The sequence below is a fragment of the Calliphora vicina genome, chromosome 1 (assembly GCF_958450345.1).
Source record: "Calliphora vicina chromosome 1, idCalVici1.1, whole genome shotgun sequence".
In the NCBI taxonomy this organism is placed as follows: Eukaryota; Metazoa; Arthropoda; class Insecta; order Diptera; family Calliphoridae; genus Calliphora; species Calliphora vicina.
In genome coordinates this window covers 102,722,793-102,744,207 of record NC_088780.1, presented here as the reverse complement: position 1 = coordinate 102,744,207, position 21,415 = coordinate 102,722,793, and the positions used below count along the sequence as shown (strand labels likewise).

Genomic DNA, 21,415 nt, shown 5'->3' with positions numbered 1-21,415 from the left:
TGTTGGCCTATTTAGCACTAGTTTTAATGTAGTAAAATAATAACAGTATTGTTTTTCCAAATTATAATAGCGTCAATAATGAAATTGACAGAATAAGTCTGTAGGCTACAAACCCATATCGTGTGGATCAAGTAAACGTATATTTAGTGCTGCAAGCTATTTTATTAAAGTATGAAAATTATCAAAAGCTCATGTTAATTCAATAATTACTTCCTCAACCACATCAACCCCTTCCGGTGTTGCAAAGACAATTGTTCAAACAACTGGAAAGACGTAGGTAAAACTACTTGATGCTTTTGCTTTATTAATTTTCATAATTTTTGAAGATTTATTTGATTTTATTTAATGAAAATAAATTAACTTTAAGAATTAGGGGCAGTCTAATATGTATCACTTAAATATATAAAACTCTTTGATATGTTTACATGCCACATTCGCATGTATGGATATAGTTGCATTACCATTAAATAGTTAGTTGTATGTTGTTGAAGTTGTAGCAACCTGTATAAATGCCAATAAAATGTTTATATCACTCATTTTATTATTTGTATTTCGTAAATGAGTTGAATACAATGAGCGAAAAACCCAACCGACAGACCAACCAATATAAAATTTATACATTTTGTTATTTATACATTTTGTTACGATGCCAAATGAAGTGTGGTTAAAGTGGTTAGTTCCTGTCTCTCTCTGTTCTTTCCTGTATATAGAGAAATAAACTCTATATTAAATGATACAAAACAAAAACAGTATAAATGCATAGTGCTGGAGAATTTACGCGAAACAATAAAACTTGATTAAAATAAAACTATAAAAATGGTTAAAGAAAATCATAAAACAACAAATTTAGAGTGGTTTTAAATAAAATAAATACAATACAATGTGGGTGCATAGAGATCTTTTCAAACACTTTTGACTAAATTAAATAACTGGTCATAAAGATAAAAATTGTTTTTATTATAGTTGTTAAATCAGGGATTAAGTATTAAGTAAATTTGTTATGCTTTGTTCGAAATAGGCAATAGCATTTCATTGGTATTCTATTTTAAGACTTTTATGAATACACAAATTATGAATAAGACTATAAGAAGAACTAATACAATAGGTTTATCAATAATTTTAAAAGTCTCTTCTAGTTATGGATATTTAAGTACTTTCGTACAAATTTAGTTCTTTTAAGCAATTTTAGTTATTTAACAAGAATGTTGTAAGAATCTAATGATTGCCGTAAGTGATATTAAAGTTTATATAAAGAAGGTTTATATAATCTTGAAATTTCAGTAAAATAATACTTTTGTTTCAAACAAGCATTTTCCCAGCTTATCATCAAAAAGTATTGCCTATAAATTGAATTCGTTCATAAAATATAGAACCAAATCCAAATTTGGTTTATTCCTACGCACCTTTCATGGGGTGTCTACCCTAGTATGTTTATATTCCATTTTAATTGAATTTCTACAAATTTACTTTTGTTATCTCTTCCAATATATGGCAATTTTCTTTAAAATATCCTGCAATTTTTATTAATACTTATTTGTATTAAAAACTGAAAGCACAAAATGATTTTCCATTGTTAAAACAATAAACTATTTGACAAATAAACTTAAATTTTCTAAAAAAAAAATTCTTATTTCCGTTTTGTGCTTGACAAAATAAATAAATACTTTATCACAATAAATTGTAGTGCCCACATGCAATACGCCTAAAAACTCACAACACTTTTTCTCAGTTTGTTTATTTTTCTAAAAGAAGACCATCTAAGCGTATGATTAATATTTAATTCAAACGAATTCTCAATACGTACACAACACATCCATTGGTATTATCAATAGTGATATTATTTTTATTGAACCAAAAACTAATTTAAGAGTTTTGAGAATAAAAGACATACATATTTATTAAATTTTATTATTATTTTCTTGCAAAATAATCTTTTTAATTTTATACATATGACTACAATATAATACTTATGTATAATTGTATATTCTACTTCATTTTAATTTAAATCGATTTTTTATTTGTAATTTCAAGTAGAAGTTGTTTATAAAATATTTTTAATGCAATTTTTATTATAAGCCTCGATTGTAAATGTGTTAAATCCATTTTTTTTATGAAAACCTGTCCCGAACTAGAGATTTTACATAGATACGTGACTAGTGAAAGGGGGTCAATGGACCCTTTTGGATTACAATAAGACTGACCAATAGCTGGTCCAAAGTATTCAATGCATTGAATTAAAAATACCGATAACTCTCCACTTGAATTACTTTCTTAAGTTCAGTACAAAATAAACCTTACAACCTAAATAATAGGTAACATGGGATTTTAGTATAAGGAGGGAGATCGAAAAAACCTTAACACACGTTTTTCCTTAAAACTTTTAACCCAAGTTAAAACTTACCTTTGAAAAGTATGTCAGTTATTATGTTAAAAGTTACCTTTGAAAAGTATGTCAGTTATTATGTTCATTTGTTGTTAATCTGATTAAAATGAGTGACAAGAAAAAACTGCATACTAAAATTATTAAACATTTTCAACATAATCTAACTTGGTCCTACAAAAAGTTGGCCAAACAATCAAAGGTCTGCCGACAAACTATTTCCATTGTTATTAAACAGTATCGGGAGAACTTTTCAATTGATAGAAACCTGGTTCAGGTAGAAGGAATAGACCACATGATGTTTCTAAAGCCAAAGCATTTTCAAAAGAGTTCCCAACACGTCCGGTAGGAAAGCAGTCCGGTTAGCTCAGTACTCAGTCTATTTGGTATCAAAAGTTAAAGCCAATGCTGGTTTAAAAACATACAAGGCTCAAAAAGTTCCTGACAGGAACTCTGCTAGAAAATTTAGAGGCCAAAAATCACGAAAATTTAAGTCAAATTCTATAAAACAAAATATACCTCCTGCAATTTTTGGCAGCATCCAGGTAAATATTTTAATGTTTCTATGTTCAAGGGAATGTTGTAGAAACGTTTAGGACGAAAACTGCCTGGAGCGAAGGCCAGTGGAGAGATATTGGGTTCTTGTTAAAAGTGAATTAAAGAGCACAAAAAGGTGTCTAAAAGAGTGGTTCGAACAAAGTGACAGAAAGCACTATAAAAACCTTAATCGTAAGGTATCCGGAAAAGGTTCACAAATTCATCACTATTGATTAGAACTATAAAAATACTATTTTTTGTAAGTTGTATTAATAATAATTTCAATCAAATAAAAATAAATCGAAATTGTAGGTTTAGTGATTTCTTTTAAATTAACATTTAAGTATGTTAAGATTTTTGCGATCTCACTCCATACTTAAGCAAAAAGAAAATAAACTGTATGAGAATTATAACAACACAATTTATATAAAATCAATTTGTACTAGAATTACTCACAAAAAAGAGCTGAACAAAATAAACGTTTAAAGTGACTACACTCTGGATTACTTAGATACACTTACCTGGCAATAGTCTTAACCATAGATTACATGGTATGTATAAAGTAACCTATTGACTTCTCTCTGCACTATAAAGAGCACACAAGTGTCAAATCAGCCCAAAATATCTGAATTGAAATCAGTCAAGTGAACAGATACAGTAATAAGTAATTACTGTCAATAAGGGATAATACATTGACTACTTGCTTAACTCCTGGAATAAAAATAGAAAAACGTAACAGTTATTTAAATGAAAATATTGAAAATATTCTTCACAAAATGTTAAAAAAATTAACCAACTCAATTGATTAAACTGTAACTGCCTGTTCCTCGATGTCGAAAGAAAAATGAGTGGAAAAAATTTGTATGAAAAACACTCAGTTTTTAAAATTCTTTCGAATAGTTTTCATACAAATTTCTACGAATAATTTTTCTTTCGATACCGTGAAACAGTCAGTAAGTCTTTTGTCATAAGCAGTTGGATAAACTTTTTAAAATCCTTGCAATTTTATTAACAGATACTTAGCACATTTCAAATCTAAGCCAATTTTTGTCACACAGATAAACTTTTCTTAAGTTCATATTAAGTTTGTTATTTCTAAAGAAACAAAAAGTATTAAGTAAATTCATTGTATATGTATATATGTTTATATATATATATTTTTTTATACAAATTTGATTAACAAATATGTTTTATTTTCTTCTCTTTTTAGGTAAGTTTGAAAATAATCTTATAAAACTTGTATTGGGTAAGAAAATCAATAATTAGATATTCGATAACAAAACAGTTTTTCATAACTATAAATTTCAATACAACAAAAAAGTCTTAGAGAAAATATTGCTTTATATTGGGGATTATGGCAAAAGTTGTATTCATATATAAAATGTGTTTCAAAATTTGCTCATGATTTCAATTAAATATAAAAAGCAGTCTTTTTCTGTAGATTGTTATATTCGTAAAATTAAAATTTTGCAATTATTTAAATCTAAATATTTTCTTTTGAATGTGGGGATTATTTTTTAATCATAAAGTTCATAAAATAGACTTATTATATAGAATAGATAATTAATTGTTACCACGGATATTTTACAATACACTCTTTTCTCGAAATTTTGCATTAATCTCGCTGAGTTGCGTTGATGATGTATTGGGTTGTCTCCTTCAATGCGCGGATGTTTGAAGGCATAGGCCCTTGACTTCAAATAAGGCCATAAAATAAATCTGATGATGTTAAATAACTCGATGTAGTGGGTCAATTCTGATCGCATAAACAAGAGCGTAAACGACCAGGAAATTTCTCATCATCCAATTAAGGCAGAAATAACTCTGTTATATCATGATATCGTGCAGCGGTAACAGTCTCTGCTGGACCAGTCTAATTGCAAACAAGGATTTTCAATGATGCCTCTATCACAAAAGAAAAACACCAAATTATAACATATTGTGGTTTCATTTATATTTCCACACTCTTCAGTTCTTTTTTCAATATCTAGTTATAACAATATCTTAAAGTATATAGACAAATATTTCAAATATGGTAATAAAAATCAAAAGTAGTTTGGAAAATATTAAATTTATGAGAATGTCTCTGGCTTATTTGAATAAAAAAATTCAAAGTAACAACACTCCCTGTACCAAATGCAGCAGGGCAGCATTCTCTCATATTTCCTTGCAGATCTTCTGATCATTAGAGATCACCATGACAAAGATATTGTTGTCAACGCAATGACAAGATGCATTTGATATACCGATTTCATAAATATGCAACCTAATTTGTAGGCTTCCGTAATTGCGAATACTCGTAGGGAGTATCGTAGATTGTAGCTAATAGTGACAGTACTCTTACATTCTTTCTTCTCGAGGGAACTTTTTAATTACCGGAGATCGTTCTGAACACCCAGTTGAGGTCTCTACACCCGAAACCATTGAAAAAATTACGATACGGTATTAGCCGATCGTAGATTGAAAGTTCGAGAGATTGTGGAAGCCACAGGAATGTCACATGGCTCAGTGGTTTAAATTTTGAATGATCACTTGGGTATGAGAAAGCTTTCCGATAGATGGCTGCTGCGTTTGTTCACAATCCGGTGCACTAAATAGTACAAACGTGTGCAGTTTCCATGGCTAAAATTCATGACTTAGGCTACGAAATGCTCCCTCTTCCGCCCTGTTATCCGGATTTAGCCCCGAGTGAACAAATCAGAAAAAATGTAACGGATTTGACTCCAACGATGCAATCATCTCACAAAAATATCTATTTTGATGACCTCGACAAATCTTATTTTTTGGAAGGGATAAACAAATTGGAGAGACGTTGCTCAAAGTAAACTATGTTGAAAAATATAATAATTTTGTATCCAAAAACCTGTGTTTCATTCAAAAATGCACGAACTTTTCTATTCTGGGAGTCAGTTCATGTTGACATACCTGGTATTAACGTAGCGATTTCGGTTAATTATTCTGAGCCACATCTACATTAAAAAATAATTTCTTATAGAAAAATTATTACTTATTTTTATACTATTTATTTAGAAGGAAACAAAAGCCATATTTCATTTTTTAAATGGTTATTAAATAAAAATTTTAAAATTTTCTAATTGATTCATAATTTAATTTTAATTCATTTAAATTTTGCAAAATACACAAATTATATGTAATTGAACTCTTCTTTTGTGCATGTGTTTGCACAATTTGTTTAAGTTTTCCATAAGAAATTTAAATATTTACATACATGTGGAGTAGAAAAGAGTACAAACAATTAAATATAAAATTTCAAGAAAATTTTAATCACATTAGACCTAGTCATGTACAAATTAACATTTAATATAATATTAATTAAAAATTACTCATAGTCTTCGTGTGCATAAGAAAATCCACATGTAAAATTTACATGTGCATTATAAGACCACCTCTCTGACACACGCACATACACACACACACATGCAACCAACTTGAGGCAGCTACTTGCAACAAACACAACACGCAATTTCCTAAATGAAGTGAAATGAAAATGCACAACACTAACTGCAACAACAACAAAAAAATACTAATGAATAAATTTGTATACAATTTACATGCCACAACTACAGCAACAACAATTTCCTCTTCTCTTGCAACAATTATTAACACATGTTGTACACTTGCACTAAATTCAGGCTGAACGCATCACTATTGTGGGCAGTCTAGATGTAGGTAGAGAAAAAATAGCAAGCTAATGTTATGGTAAGAAGTAGGTCTTTAATTTTTAGGCGCAGAGTAAGACATGGCAAGGATAGTAGAGTGTTTTTATATCCTACACCACCACAGTTGGGAGGGTGCTATTGGTTTATGCTAATGTTTGTAACGTCCAAAAATATTATATTTGCACCCACCTTAAAGTAAACCGATCGAATCACATTCTGAGTCGATTAAACGATGCCCGTCCGTCACATAAATTTCCAGAATTAGTCATAGCTACCATTTAACGAAATTTTACACCTATCGGCAATATAGAATTTATGTTCCCATGAAATTTTATTTATTATAAAATCATCCAAAGATTGATTTTATTTAAATATGTCGGATTGTAAAGGAAAAATATTTTGTTTAGTGTAAGAAATTAAAAGAAAACATAACGCCTCTCACGATTCGAATATTTTCGCATATTTCTACATGTACCACAAAATGACTTCCGTTTTATGTCACGTATTTCTTATTTCGCTATTTCGCTCAATATTTTGGAGAAAAATATTTTGAAAGAACTTTTTATTATTTTGACATATAGTACCCTCTGAATGGAACATAAAGACCAAATTATTTATCAGATACTCTTATTTTTGCAAAATCTATTCCACACTATAGGCGTACAAATGTCACGTACGATGATATGAAATTGGCCATATGTTGATCGACCTTTTATTCAAGGTCAATAATTGTTGTCAAAAAATAAATTTGCCCAAACAATTTTTTTTCACAAAAAATAAATTTGTCAACCAAAAAACATTTTTTTTTCATTCGAGAAATAAAGGGTTTTTTTCATTCTCAACGTGAAAATAATGCCATTTTTCATTTCTGAAGCGAATGATTTGGTGTAAGCGAAGAAAGGAATATATTTCAGAACATGTCCGCTTCATACGAAATTTTCATATCTTTCGATAAATCAAGTAGGCCGAGGTAAATTAGGGGCAATATTGTATTATAAAAATTCTTTAATATTATTTATCGAAGAAAAACAATTATGATTACTCTTGCATATTAGATGCATGAATAAGAAATTTCGTTGTGAAATCTATTTCAAAAAAAATATTTTGAATAACAAATGTATTGAAATTTTTGCAATTATAAAATTGGTTTGCAAATTTTTTTTAAGTCAAAATTTACAAAAATGCTTCACAGTGCATCAATGAGCAAATTAAATTGAAACTGTCTGGCGAAAAATTAAATGCAAATCGATTGACACAGTAATGAATGAAGAACAATTAACCTAGTGAACTTTTGAATTCATGGAACCAGCCGAAATGCCATGTGTTAACCCTCTAACCGGCCAATTTTATTTCGAGGTAAAATATTGTTTGAAAAAAAAGAAATACGTTGGAATAAAAACAAACAAAAGACAAGTGCACGTTCTTGTTTATCACAATAAGTAAATTGTTTGTTTCTTTACTCATATTTACCGTTATAACGGGAAAAATAACCAAATAAAGCAGCATTACATACATTTAACATACCCGCCTAAAGGCAGCCTTGCCGGTTAGAGGGTTAATATTGAAGGTTGACTCACCGATAATTCTTCTCCGCAACTTAAATATGCTAATATTATGCAACGAAACAAGATTGATCATCAAAAAATGTTCACCAAATTTAGTTGAGGCAACAATCACCGGTGGCAGATTCAAAGGCGAAGACATACTTATTCCACGCATACTGATCATTTCCAAGGACTTACCATTTGAATTCAAGCGGCTCCAGTTTCCGTTTTGTCAAAGTCTGGTCAGTCAGTGTTTTAGTTTTGTCCGACACCGTTTAATATACAGTGTCGATTTCAAGATGCTATCTCAAACAGATCTAACATTTTTTATTCTTATTTTTGCAATAAAAAATCTTCTATGAATTTTGTTAATTCATAATTCTCGTATCTTAATTGTTACACTTTATAGCCATGGGAAAATCGGACTATCCGTTTAGGAGTTACTGATGGGATGGCTTCATACATTTTTTGCCAAAAATTTTAAGGAGTGGTGGTAGAGCGCTGAAATTTTGCACAGATAATTATATGGACCCAGATAAAAAATAAAAATAAAAAAAATAAAATTTTATCAAAATCGACCACGCCCACTGCCCATACAATCTAAATAGATTTTTTCGCATAAAATTGTTCCTATCCAAGTAAAAGTCTAGAAATTTGGTACATACATTTACTGAAACAAAAAAGGAACGCATGCCGAGTTTCAATAAAATCGGTCATGCCCACGGCATACCGGCCATGCAATCTAAATGCAATCGACAACGCCCACGAAACCCATACATATATAAGAATTTTTTTGATATTTCGTTTATTATTCGACAAAAAATTTTAAATTTTCATCCTGTTCCGAAAACAATTTTTTCTTTTAATCGAAACAAGACACTCCCTACTTTAATTTTATTAACGAAACAGCTTGGGGGAAAGTGGGGCTACATTTTTTTTTAATGGAAAATCAAAAATAAAATAATTTTTAGAGACTTATAGATTTGGGCATATCTTTTTAACGGTTTATGATATCCTCATATTTTTTTTTTTTATTTATGCAGAAATGTTATATTTTTCAAATATGTTAAAGTTAAATGGTATTATTAGGAAAATTATACATATATAAACCACTGAATTGCGTGAAAATATAAGTAAATTTTTGCATGGACTTTACTTAAATTTTTTAAAAATAAAATAACATTTTTCTTAAAACTATAAGTGTACATTTCATCTTTAAACATTTCTCTACAAAACTGCATCATTTGATTTTTGAAATGGAGTGTTTGAAAAATTGTCTTTTTGACACCAAAATCCCTCTGTGCAGTGCACCCCAAACACTCCATTTTTTGGAAAAAATTATTTATTTTATTTTAATTCGAAAATCCATGCCCCAGGTGTATAAGTTTACAGTAAAAATATTAAATTTTGTGAACAGTTTTGCCCTTTATAAGGCTGATATTGTTAAAATGATTAGAAAATCATTCAATTTATTTAAATTTATATTTTTTTAAAATACATAAAATATTAGTTATAAGAAAATCGTTATCAAGATAGATTTAGCCTTTATGTTAAACCCAATTTTAGCAATTTATGAAATAATAGTTCATTAATTAAATTGAACGTTATAAAAAAGCCATTTAAAGCTGATTTCACAACCCTGTAATGTGTTTTAGAAAACGAGCTCTTTAAAACAGTTTTATTACATTAAAAGCTTTAAACATAAATTGCAATTTTCCTTTTGAGTTCTTTATTATCTGAAAAATGCAAGAAAAATTTTAATAATAAAATCTGGGGTATGTTTATAAAACCTCAATTTTAGTTGAAAACTTAGTTGGAATATTGCAATAGTAGTAGTTTTTAGTTGATGTGTGAATTTTAGTGAGTCTGCCCAGCAGTTCTTTCCCATTAATATAATAAGTCTAATGTATAATTATTGGCTGACTACATTTTATATACTTTTTGGATTATTTGCAACATATTTTCTCTTTTTAATGCAGAGAGACTGGTTACTTTATATATCCCAGGTAATCTAGCGTGAAGTGAATTGTCTCTTTAATGTATCTAAGTAATCTACAGGGTAGCCACTTAACTTTTTTTTTGTACTGCCATATTAAATAGAAACAATTTATTTCACTTTAGGAAAATGCTCACTTAGCTAATTCTGTAAGTAGTGTCTGTCATAATGATAAGTAAAATTCTGGATACTTAGCCAGAATTGCTGGGTATGTGTAAGTGGCAGTAGTGGTCATTAGCTTGAAAACTTGTAAAGAATATAAAATAAGCCACTAGCAACTGTTAAGCACAATGGGAGGTTATGGGTTACACAATTTAAAATCTATTTTTAGCAAATCAATAATTTAAATTCTAAAGAAAATTTTGTGAATTCATATTCGTTAGCTTAGTGTGAAAACATGATAAGTCCGTTTTTATTTATTTTACAGGAGACACTAAAGGCGTTGTATAATCCTTAATTTTTTAATATTTTTCTGTTAATGCAGTTTTATTACATAGTTTATTTACCATTTACAATTACTTATTTTGTAGTGGACTTAGCACATTTTGTTTTAGATTTTTTTCTTTTTTTATCTTTTTATTTAAATTAAAGTATCTATTGTTATTTGCTTTCACATTAGAAGTCAACATTATAATAAACTTCAAAACTAATAAAATGTATGCTTTACATTTATTGGTTAAAATTAATTGCATAAACTAATAATTAAAAAAAAAGTTTGAGGGTATTTAATAACGTAGTTGTACACAATTCCATTTGACTGAAAAAATAATTTTTACAAAAAAATGAACTTAGCACTTTTGCATACCACACTATATATAATTGAAGCAATTATTGAAACAAAAATACATATTGTTACGTTTTTACCTTTTAAAAACAGTGGTTTATTTCTTTTAAATAATCCGGATTATTCACCTAGAGCTTTTAAAGCTGCTTCACAGTTAATGTTGTCATACTTAGAAACAATGTTATGTTAACAGCATGTTATCAACATTGTTGATAAGTAGAAGTGTTAACTAATGGAAAGTGTTTATAAAAATGATGAATATTGCAAGCAGCCAATGCAGACCGTTAAATTAAAATTAATAATGCATTTTCGTATCATTATTTTATTAGGAAATATTAAATGTTGAATGAATCTTTCTTCATTGAATTATGAATATTTTATCCCTTGAATTCTCTGATCTGCGTCTCAATTACTAAGTATTAAATGTTTCAAAACATGTCTTCAGAAAATTGTATTCTCACAGTTAATGGAATGTTAGACTATAATTAGAAGAATATTGTGATTAAATTTTAGTTTCTAAAATCGTGTTATTCACTGTTAGGTCTGCTTTTTTCCTCGAAATGTTGGATGTACGACTTAAACAAATTTAATTCTTAAGAGTACATATCTGTCACTTAGTAATTGAACATTAAACTGTTTTTTTTTTCTACGAAAATTTTGTGCCAACTAAGCGTCATATGCGGGACGATTTGCTTTACTTCTTTAATTTGAAAAAAAAAATACGCTGAAGCTCACAAAAGCTTATGGTGAATATTTTCCATCGTTTTCAACGTGCGAGAGATGTTTTTTTCGGTTTAGTGGTTTAGTGGTGATTTTGACACGGAAGACAAAGATCGCCCAGGCCAGCCAAAAAAGTTGGAAGACCTACAATTGAAGGCATTACTCGGTGAATGTTGTAGTCAAACTCAAACTTGAGAGCTACTCAATCAGCAATTTCAAAGGGTTTGCAAGCAGCAATATTCCCCAAAAGCAGTTAAATTAGTTATTATACGAGTAGATACCGAGAGACCCGAGAAAAATGATTTTGCATGTCTGAAATTATGTTTGAACGCTATAAAAGAAAATCATTTTCGCACAGCTGAGAAATGAAAAATGGATCCATTTCGATAACCCAAAGCGTAAGAGATCGTATGTGATACCAGACTAACCAGCCAAATCGTCACCAAAGCCAAATATCCTTTGGTAATTTTCAGTATTTTTTTTGGGAGCAAAAGGGTGCTATCTAATCTGACCAGATCAACACAGGCAACCTGTACCAAACGCAGCTGATTCGATCCGCCAATACTTTGATTAAATTTATATTGTACAAATGTTTCAAAATAAAAGCTTAAAATTTGAAAAAATCCCGCATTTTTAAGTCATTCACCCAATAATTCTTTTGAAAATTTTTCTTCTTTGACTCAAAATTCGAAACCTCATATAAAATGTGCTAAAATTTTCAGCATTTCGTTTTTAGAACTTAGGAGCAAAGGGCCAATTTTCTGTTAACCGACAAACCAATTATTTATAAACTATATGCTTTTGAGTTAGTGTGTGTGTGAAGATATGCATTTGCAACAGCAGGATATATAATTGTAATTTTTTTTTAATTTGGTTCGCTTTTAAAATTTTGTTTGTCAAATTTTTTTTTTATAAAAAATTCCCATTGTGCTTCTGTTATAGACATACATCATGTAACCTACTGTTCATACACATGCTTATTATTGTCCACACTCATACAAACAGCAACTATAAAGAAAAGAAGTGAACAGAACCCTTAATGTTGCCTTAACCTTATTTTGACTGGATTTGTAAAGAAAGTGAAATGAATGAATGAATTGAAGTACCGAAAACAAAGTTTGCGTGCAACATTATTTTTTTTTTTTTGTTTCTAGTTTTAGAAAAATTAAATGGACTAAATGCAAATTTCTTGAAAAAAAACCCACACACACGCTTAAAACCATCGAGAAGTGTTGGCAGGAAAGTGGAACAAAAAACCTTACCAAAGAAATAAATGAAAAATAATCGTGGCTAAAAGAGGGGAAGGAAAATCTATGGTAAATCACCCGTCCATTAAGTTGATGAATTTGAAATTAGGCGCCTTAAGTTTTCAATTCTTGTTTTTTGTTTGTTATTTGTCAGTAAAAAGCTTAACTTGGGCTGTCCTACACCTTCGTTTTAGTATTTTTTTTATATTTTTGATTTCAAAATAACCTACTTTTAAAATTGTAAGTGAAATTTGTTGCTTTTTTTTTGATAACGCTGCAGAAAAAAACCACTTTAAATTTAAAGAAAATAGTTAAACAAATTCGTATTAACTTAAGTTAAAGAGATTTTAACTATATAATTTCTATAGTTATCAAAGCTTAATTAACTATAATTACCATAGTATTGAGTGAGAATGTCAGTGAATGAATGAATGAGTAAGAGAGTGTTGCCTTGTAGCTTTCTTTAATTAGCAATTAAAACTTTTTTATCCTTAGTGACTTTTAGGTTTTATTCCTTTTTCTTTTATTACTTTTATTCATTGTTCATTTCTATTAAAGTGGCCGGTCGGTCTACTGCCTTGGTAATGAAGATATTTTATATTTGAATTCTTAGAAGTTTTGTTTAAATAATGAATGTTTAATTTGCCTTTGGATGTGTTTGTGTTACTTATTATAGTTAATTATATTATTAAACAAAACTTAAAGTTGCCTAAGCCATTTCTAATTTATTTTTCTTTAAATTACATTTTTAAAACTTTTTATTTGTTTTTAAAACCAAAAATAATATATTGTCAACTAAATTTCAAAATAGCTTAACAGCAACAAAAATATTAATATTTAGAAAATTGCATCTATGATCTCTTAATTCATATGTGTTATAAATTTTGTGTGAAATTCTAACTTGATTCAATATTGCATGTCGGTGTAAAACATTGTTGCCTCCGAAATACAACAGGAACATGTCCTGTTCAAAAAATATTCAGAAAAATGTAAGAAAATCTCGATATTGACACTTTTTAATAAAAACGTGGTTCAACATGTTGACTGCATCATAGTTTGTAATGTATGTATTAGGGTGGGTAAATTTTGTTGGTCAATATGCGTATAGCAAAATCGTAATCTACACAAAATTCTAAGAAAATAACCAAAAGAAAGTATGGGTCTAAAATCAAAAGCTAGCTCCCGCTGAGAGACTTTAAAATACACGTTTAAGAAATTTCACTGTCCAACAAATTGAGACTTTTTGATTGGAACAGAATAGCGACCCTATAATTCTGAAAGGGCATGTAAGTAAGTAGATCATTTTTGTAGAATAAACTTATAGTCCAGTTGGTCTGAAATTTTTTTTTACAGTGGATGAAAGTTTTAATTTTTTGAACGAAAGGAGCATTATACAAACTGAAAAAAAATGTTGTAAGTTAATGTCTGAGAGATTCTTATTGTCAGAGTTATATCGTGAAATCTTATGGCGATCATTCTTGTGTAAGATCCTAACTCTCTAACTCCACTCTTTAGGGGTCAATTTGACACTTTTTTTGAGATAATCAAAAAAAGTCCTTTCAAAAAGTTCATTTAAGGTTTAAACTATTCTACGAAATTGTTTGTCGGAAAATTTTAGTGGTGGTCACCAAAGATATCAAAGTTGTAAATAACGCTCTTTATTTTATTTGGTGTCGATTCGGCTGGTTGGCCGGTTCGCTTCGGGTTATCGTAATGGTTCCACTTTTCATCGCTAGTAATGATTCGGTGCAAAATCGATATTGTTTTCTAGCGTTCAAACATCATTTCGGACATTTAAAATCGTCTTTCAAGATCACTCGGCTTCAATTCGTATGGCACCAAATTTCCCTGCTTTTGGATGAAGCCTGCCGTTCACAAACGTTTTGATATTTCTGCTTGTGTAGCTCCCAATGATTTCGCAAACTCTTGTTGAGTTTAACGACAATCTTCATAGAGTTAGCCTCCAATTCTTGGTCTTCAAACATTTTTGGCTTGCCTGAACGATCTTTGTCTTCCGTGTCAAAATCACCATTTCTGAACCAAACAAACAGACAGTTTGAAACCATTGCAACACATTCACCATAAGCTTTGGTGAGCAATCGTTGTGCTTCAGCGACTCCTTTTTGTCAAATTAAAGAAGTAAAGCAAAATTTTCCGCATATTACGCTTTGTTAGCACAAAATTCGACATTTTCGAAGCAAAACTAATTTTCAATAACTAACTGAGAATAACAGACAGATATGTACCTTTCAAAATAACATATAAGTTGTTAAAAACAAAAGATACGCCAAATCCCGCATTTTTAAGTCACACAATATATATAGCACTCTTACTTCTTTAAACTGTTAAGAAAGAGCAAATAGCAAATGTTCATTAGGATGGCCCTTAGTTTGCTGTTTTAGGATGCACCGAAGGTCTGCATCATCTAATAATCAAATGCTGATAATTTGAAGGGCATCAAGATACTCTCGATATTTTTCTCACTGATCTTCGTAATCCAAGGGCCGAATTACCGCATTCGATATCGAGTAAATTCGATCGTAATTTTCTGATTTGAGATTACGGCATTTTGTTATAATTACCATATAGAAATCATTTTTCGATACGAGAGTTCATTCGATCATTCGAGTGCGGTAATTCGGCCCCAGATCACGGTACGATACATTCAACTTTTAGCTTCGGCATTTCAATGGAAAACTTTGTTTCTTGTTCAATAATACCAAAGCCATATTGAAAATGTATAAAAAGAAAGATGTAATTATGCTTAATATTTTAATATAACGATTGAAAGCATTGATTAGGAACTCACAAAAATGATTAGATCCAGAGAGGAATCATTCAGGACCCCAAACCGAAGACTTGGTTTTCGTATGCCAAAATACTAAATTGCACCTTCGTGTTAAAGTTCTAACTAACTTGATCGAGCTTTATTTATTATTGTATGTGTTTCTGATCTGTCGAGTCTAAAAGTATGCCAATATTTTCATAATAAGAAAACTAATTCTTGGAATATTCTTAAATAAATGTTGAATTGCCTTTATACTTTTGCTGAATTTGATATTTAATCTTACATTTCTTATTAATACAATGTGTTATCAATAGACTAAAATTTGTTCAAAAACTTTGTTGACTACGGATCACTTAACAGAAACCATTATTACGTTATCGATGTTGAAACACTTCTAACTAGTCTATAACTTATATTTTTGTTTTATTGATAAAGGAAATAATAAATTTTTTCTAGATTTGTTTAATTTATAATACAATATTTTATGGTCTTTAATACAGTTTTGGTCAATGAAATCGTTACTGTTCTCAGGGAGCTGTTTATAGGCGACTGCACATTTTCAAACCATTACCCAAGCAAGAAGCATAACCCATTATATGAGGAATGGTATTCTGTTCATAGACACCACTAAACAAATGAGACCAGGGGCCGTTGGCATAAACAGCCACATCATCACCGCCATGGGTTTCATCTTCCAAAGGCATGGCCGAGGGATATTGATCGTATTTATCACCAGTTATCACAGTAGTTGGATCAATGCGTTGACCATTTTTCGAATTAAAAGATTTTTCGAAACTAGGACCATTGGCATAACTCAAGGTCATGTAGGGTATTTTATCATCGGGGTTGCCAGGAGTGCGATCAAACACATCTTTGCCACGATACTAAAAAATAATATTTGAAATATTTAAAATATTTGTTACAAAAAAATTAAAATTTTCTTAACAACTTACTGGATAACCATTGTAGGAGAAGGCATGCGAATGATCAGCTGTTACCACAATGAGTGTATCCTCTTCATTTGTCAATTCTTTAGCAGCTTCCACTGCCTTGCTTAGTTCCACCGTCTCATCCAAAGCTATTCTAGCCATATTCTGATGATGAGCCAAATCGATGCGACCACCCTCAATGAAAATGAAATAACCATTTTCATTTTTTGACAGAAATTCTATAGCTTTGCGTGTCATCTCTTCCAAGGTGGGTTGGTTGGTGGTCTCATTCGTCTCCAAATGATACAACATATGATCATCTTGATATAAACCAAATACACGTTCATAATCCAATAAGTCGGTGTTCATAAGTTCATCTCTGGTCTCAATATACAAGTTCTTGGCACTTTGTTTTTTGTATTCGTCCACCAAATTTAAACCATCCTTACGTCTGCCATTCTCGTATAGCGAGGAATCAATGAAATGATGTTTACCACCGCCCATAACAAAATCCAATTTGCTGCCAATCTCACCCTTGATCAATTGATAGGCAATATCTTCAACGCCTGATTCCGTGCCACAATCCACAATAACTTCTTGATCATTTTCCCAATCACGATGGGCAATGTGGGCATAAACACCTCCGGGTGAAGCATGCGTAATACGTGTGGTGGTTACTACACCTGTGCTCTTGCCGGCATCTTGGGCCCATTTTGCAATGGAATAAACCCAGTTACTGCGATCAGTTCCAGCTTGACAATCACCCATATCCACATTGCCATTAACACCTAGAGTGCCCTCTTGGGCCTTAACACCACTCAAGTAGGCCGTGGACGTGCAGGCTGAATCGGGCACAATTTTATCCACGGCATAAGTTTTGGCCAAACCGGTGTAGGGGAATTTATTAAATGATAAATTTTGTTCTTCACCACCCAAAAGATTTCTAGCCGCTGCTATGGTAGTCAAACCCATGCCATCTCCCAAAAACATTATGACATTTTTGGCTTGATTCTTATTGGGTGCTGTTTTCAGCTTGTTGTTAATGAATTCTTGTCCAATATTTCTCCAATATTCATTGGTATTTTCTCCATCCAAAGCACGTTGGAATTTTTGCGGAATAACGGGTAAATCCGGATGCATATTACGATCACGACACTCCTCATCATCACGATCACATCTTGGCAAAGCTGTTACGCAGCTCACAGCCAAGAGAGCTGTTACAGCAATAACTGCGTTAGTTTTCGAAAACATGTTTTCACGAACTGACCACAAGACCAACTGAATTTTTCTTTTTCGAAATACTTAACAAAAAAATGAGTTGATAGCAAAGTAATAAAGAAATATACGCAGATCATAAAAAATAAATCCTTCAGTGATTAGATTAAATCGATTTTTTGTTCTAGATATTAAAACAAAACAGTTTTTTGATAATAGTAGGGGCAATCAATGAGTGCTGGCGAAGTGATTATAATGAGAAAGTGTTGATTTAAGATTTGAATTAATATTTTGTAGATTATTGAGTTAATTAGACTGAACTAAATGACGGTTCAAAGAAGTTAACTAAATCGGTTACTTGTTGCAAAGAGACAGTCAAATACCTCTTTTCTTTAAAACAGATACTCCGCAATTCATAGAAACACTAAGTGACAATAGACTCTGAAATATTGGTTTAATATTTCCACTGTTGCTGCCAATTAAAAAACTCTGGCATAGTATATTTGCGGTAATTCAAATAACAACTTCCTGAAACGAAATATTAAAAAAGTTTAAACTGGTTACTCTATAGATTACTTAGGGAGACATCAGTAACAATCGCCTCTTGACTTGAAAGATTCAGAAATTTCTAGGAGTAACAAGAAAAATTTCGTTTGCTCATACCTGTTTTAACTTAAGTCGACTTAAGCTATTTTGCATTATAACTTGAACACCATATTGTTCTAATCTTTAATCACCTAAAGTCTATTTTCAACTTGAAATCAAAAAAATCTTTTTCATTTTATTATCAAAATACCATTTATATTATTTTAACTGCATTATAAAATTTCGCTACTATTGACTGAAAATGTTCTAGCATACTTCATATTGATTTTTAAATTTGTTTTCTTATCGATAAGATTTGTTTAACTGAAGCGTAACACATTTGTGTGTCTGTAAAGATTATAAGTATATAACACGTGAGCATTTATTACTCACCCATAACATATTTTCTTATAAATACATTCCAATTAATAGAACAATTAAGAATTTAATTGTTATGAAAATTAAATTAAACATGAATTATAGGCCGATTTTGTTATAAACATCGACAATAGTACAGTCAGTGTAAAAATTTTGTTGAATATCTCTGATAGGGAACTAGTCATATGACTGGTTGCTGGTAGGAGACAGGTTAAATTTGATATATATCTGTTACTTTACCATAGAGTTTTCTTAGGACAGCTCTTAAACCAAACGTAGGAACTTATAAACACCAAGGGCTGAAGGCAATCGACTATTAAGTTGTTCACAATACAAATGTAAGCAAAACTAGCTAAAATGTTGAAAAGTATTATGCTCTCTGTGGCAGGTCTAAAATTATATCAAGCGCTGCTAAGTGATTTTCACAATTTATTTTTGAAACAGTATGTTAACTTTTGTGGCTGACTGTATTGCTTTATAAAATACTAGCAAACCCGGTTCGCTTCGCTACACGAATCGTAGTAAAACTAGGAAAAGAATAATGTAAAACAAGTAAGAAGCTATGTATATTCGGCTATGCCGAATCTTATATACCCTTCACCAAATTATACTTCAAAATACAAATTTTAAATATTTTTAGGTAAAAAAAAATTAACAACAACAACTTTCTAAGTTTTTTTAATTTTTTGGAAAAATTTTTTACGAATTATTTAAATTTTTTTTTTTAAATTTAAAAATTTTTTTTTTAATTTTTTTTAAATTTAAAATTATAAAAAAAATAATTTTGGTTTTCTAATAAAAATTTTAATTTTTTTTTCCGAATTTGACCCATTGTAGTTCCAACTTACTATGGTATACGTCGTTGCAAAGGCCTTTAAAATATCTATTATTAGATATCCATCCATATTGTCTATATTAATGAATTAGTAATCCCGATATATATAGGTCAAAAATCGATGTTGTCCTGGGTCTTTGCTCATATCTCAGACATTTGTGGACCGATTTTACTGATTTTAAATAGGAAAGTTCTTGAAACCATGTCTGACAGAATATCTTCATTTCAAATTAATTTCAACAGACAGACGGACATGGCTTAATCGACTCCGATATCTATAAGGATCCAGAATATATACTTTATAGGGTCGGAAAATTATATTGTGGAAATTACATACGAAATGACAAACTTATATATACCCTTCTCACGAAGGTGAAGGGTATAAATATATGCCTGCGATTATTTAATAACAAGTAATCTATAAACAGTTATGATGTCAGATAAGAACATCGAAACGCCCATTATTCGGATCTTCCTTTTTAGACTATAAAGTGCCAATAATTACGCCCTTTGTATTCTCATTAGCTCACAACCATATATGCTCTATTTCATGTTTCTAGGTAAATTATTATAAAAAATTCAAAAAGTACCATTAGAAGAACGAAAAAGTACCATTATTCGATTACAACTTCACTCTTATGCTCATCAGCAAACATAAAAGTCGATAAGTTTAAATAGTTTGCGGACATTTTTTGACGTTTGAAATCTGTATTTATATAGCTAAGAAACTGCATTATCAATTTGAATTTATCAGTCTATAACGCCTGCTTGCAACATTCATAATGTTTATAAACATTTTCATCAGCAGAAACTTCTACTTATCAACAATGTTATTAACATTGTTTATCTTTATGGCAACATTAACTGTTAAAGTTGTTAACAGTAACATAAAAGCTGCTAAAAGCTCTAGGTGATCACTGTGGAAATACAACATTCTAGTTTTGTCCGTTAGATAATTCATGAAACTACTAGAAGATGTTACTATGTATATAAATAGTAACTGCCAGTTTCTGAACAATCAGTGTGTGCACTAAAAGAGAGTGTCTATTTAAACTGTTGTGTAGATTTTAATAAATAAAGAATTGTTACAAAATTGTTAACTATTACTCGCTTTTATTGGCAATTAAAATAATCCAGTGTATTTAAAAGAAATAAACTACCGCTTTTAATACGCTTTAATACGTAATATTTTAAAAAAACTGCCAAACTTTTTAATCTACTCAATTCTTTTATGACTGCAGATCTCATGTTTTATCACATGTTATGAAAATTGTCTTTATAATTTCGAATAAAATGAGCTTTACCGTTTCTATGCCCTTTTTGGTACTTTTTATACCCTACACCACCATAGTGGGGAGGGTATTATGCGTTTGTGCAGATGTTTGTAACGTCCAAAAATATTAGTCTAGCACCCACCTTAAAGTATACCGATCGACTTAGAATCACTTTCTGAGTCGATTAAACGATGTCCGTCCGTCCGTCCGTCCGTCCGTCCGTCTGGTTGGCTGGCTGTCCATGTAAACCTTGTGCGCAAAGTACAGGTCGCAATTTTGAATATATTTCGATAAAATTTGGTACATATAATTTTTTCGGCCCAAGGACGAACCCTATTGAAACTGGCTGAAATCGGTCCATTATTTCATATAGCCCCCATACAAATGTCCTCCCGAAATTGGACTTTATCGGTCATAAATGTTTATTTATATATGTATCTACACAAATTTCGCTCCAAATAACTTTTATACATACGAAATTCATGTCACCAAATTTTATTACGATCGGTGCATAATTAGTCAT

The 21,415-nt window shown here is 30.4% G+C and overlaps 2 protein-coding genes across 5 annotated transcripts in view; one reads left to right on the top strand and one right to left on the bottom strand.

The window, feature by feature from the left end:
- The window catches only part of Calx (sodium/calcium exchanger 3), a 348,920-nt gene that overhangs the window by 259,569 nt on the left and 67,936 nt on the right, over window positions 1–21,415 (top strand). The gene's annotated exons all lie outside the window — the stretch shown is intronic.
- Window positions 16,144–17,888, bottom strand: Alp5 (Alkaline phosphatase 5). Its single transcript, XM_065515310.1, has 2 exons — window positions 16,630–17,888; window positions 16,144–16,560 (listed from the first exon to the last, which is right to left on the bottom strand). Exons 1-2 carry the CDS (start codon window positions 17,854–17,856, stop codon window positions 16,216–16,218), a joined length of 1,572 nt encoding a protein of 523 aa, XP_065371382.1. The 5' UTR covers window positions 17,857–17,888; the 3' UTR covers window positions 16,144–16,215.

Excerpts from the sequence above, each read along its gene's own strand:
- Alp5 (XM_065515310.1), bottom strand. The coding sequence starts at position 17,856 with ATGTTTTCGAAAACTAACGCAGTTATTGCTGTAACAGCTCTCTTGGCT. Across the intron at positions 16,561-16,629 it reads TCTCCTACAATGGTTATCCA|TATCGTGGCAAAGATGTGTT; the intron begins GTAAGTTGTTAA and ends ATTATTTTTTAG.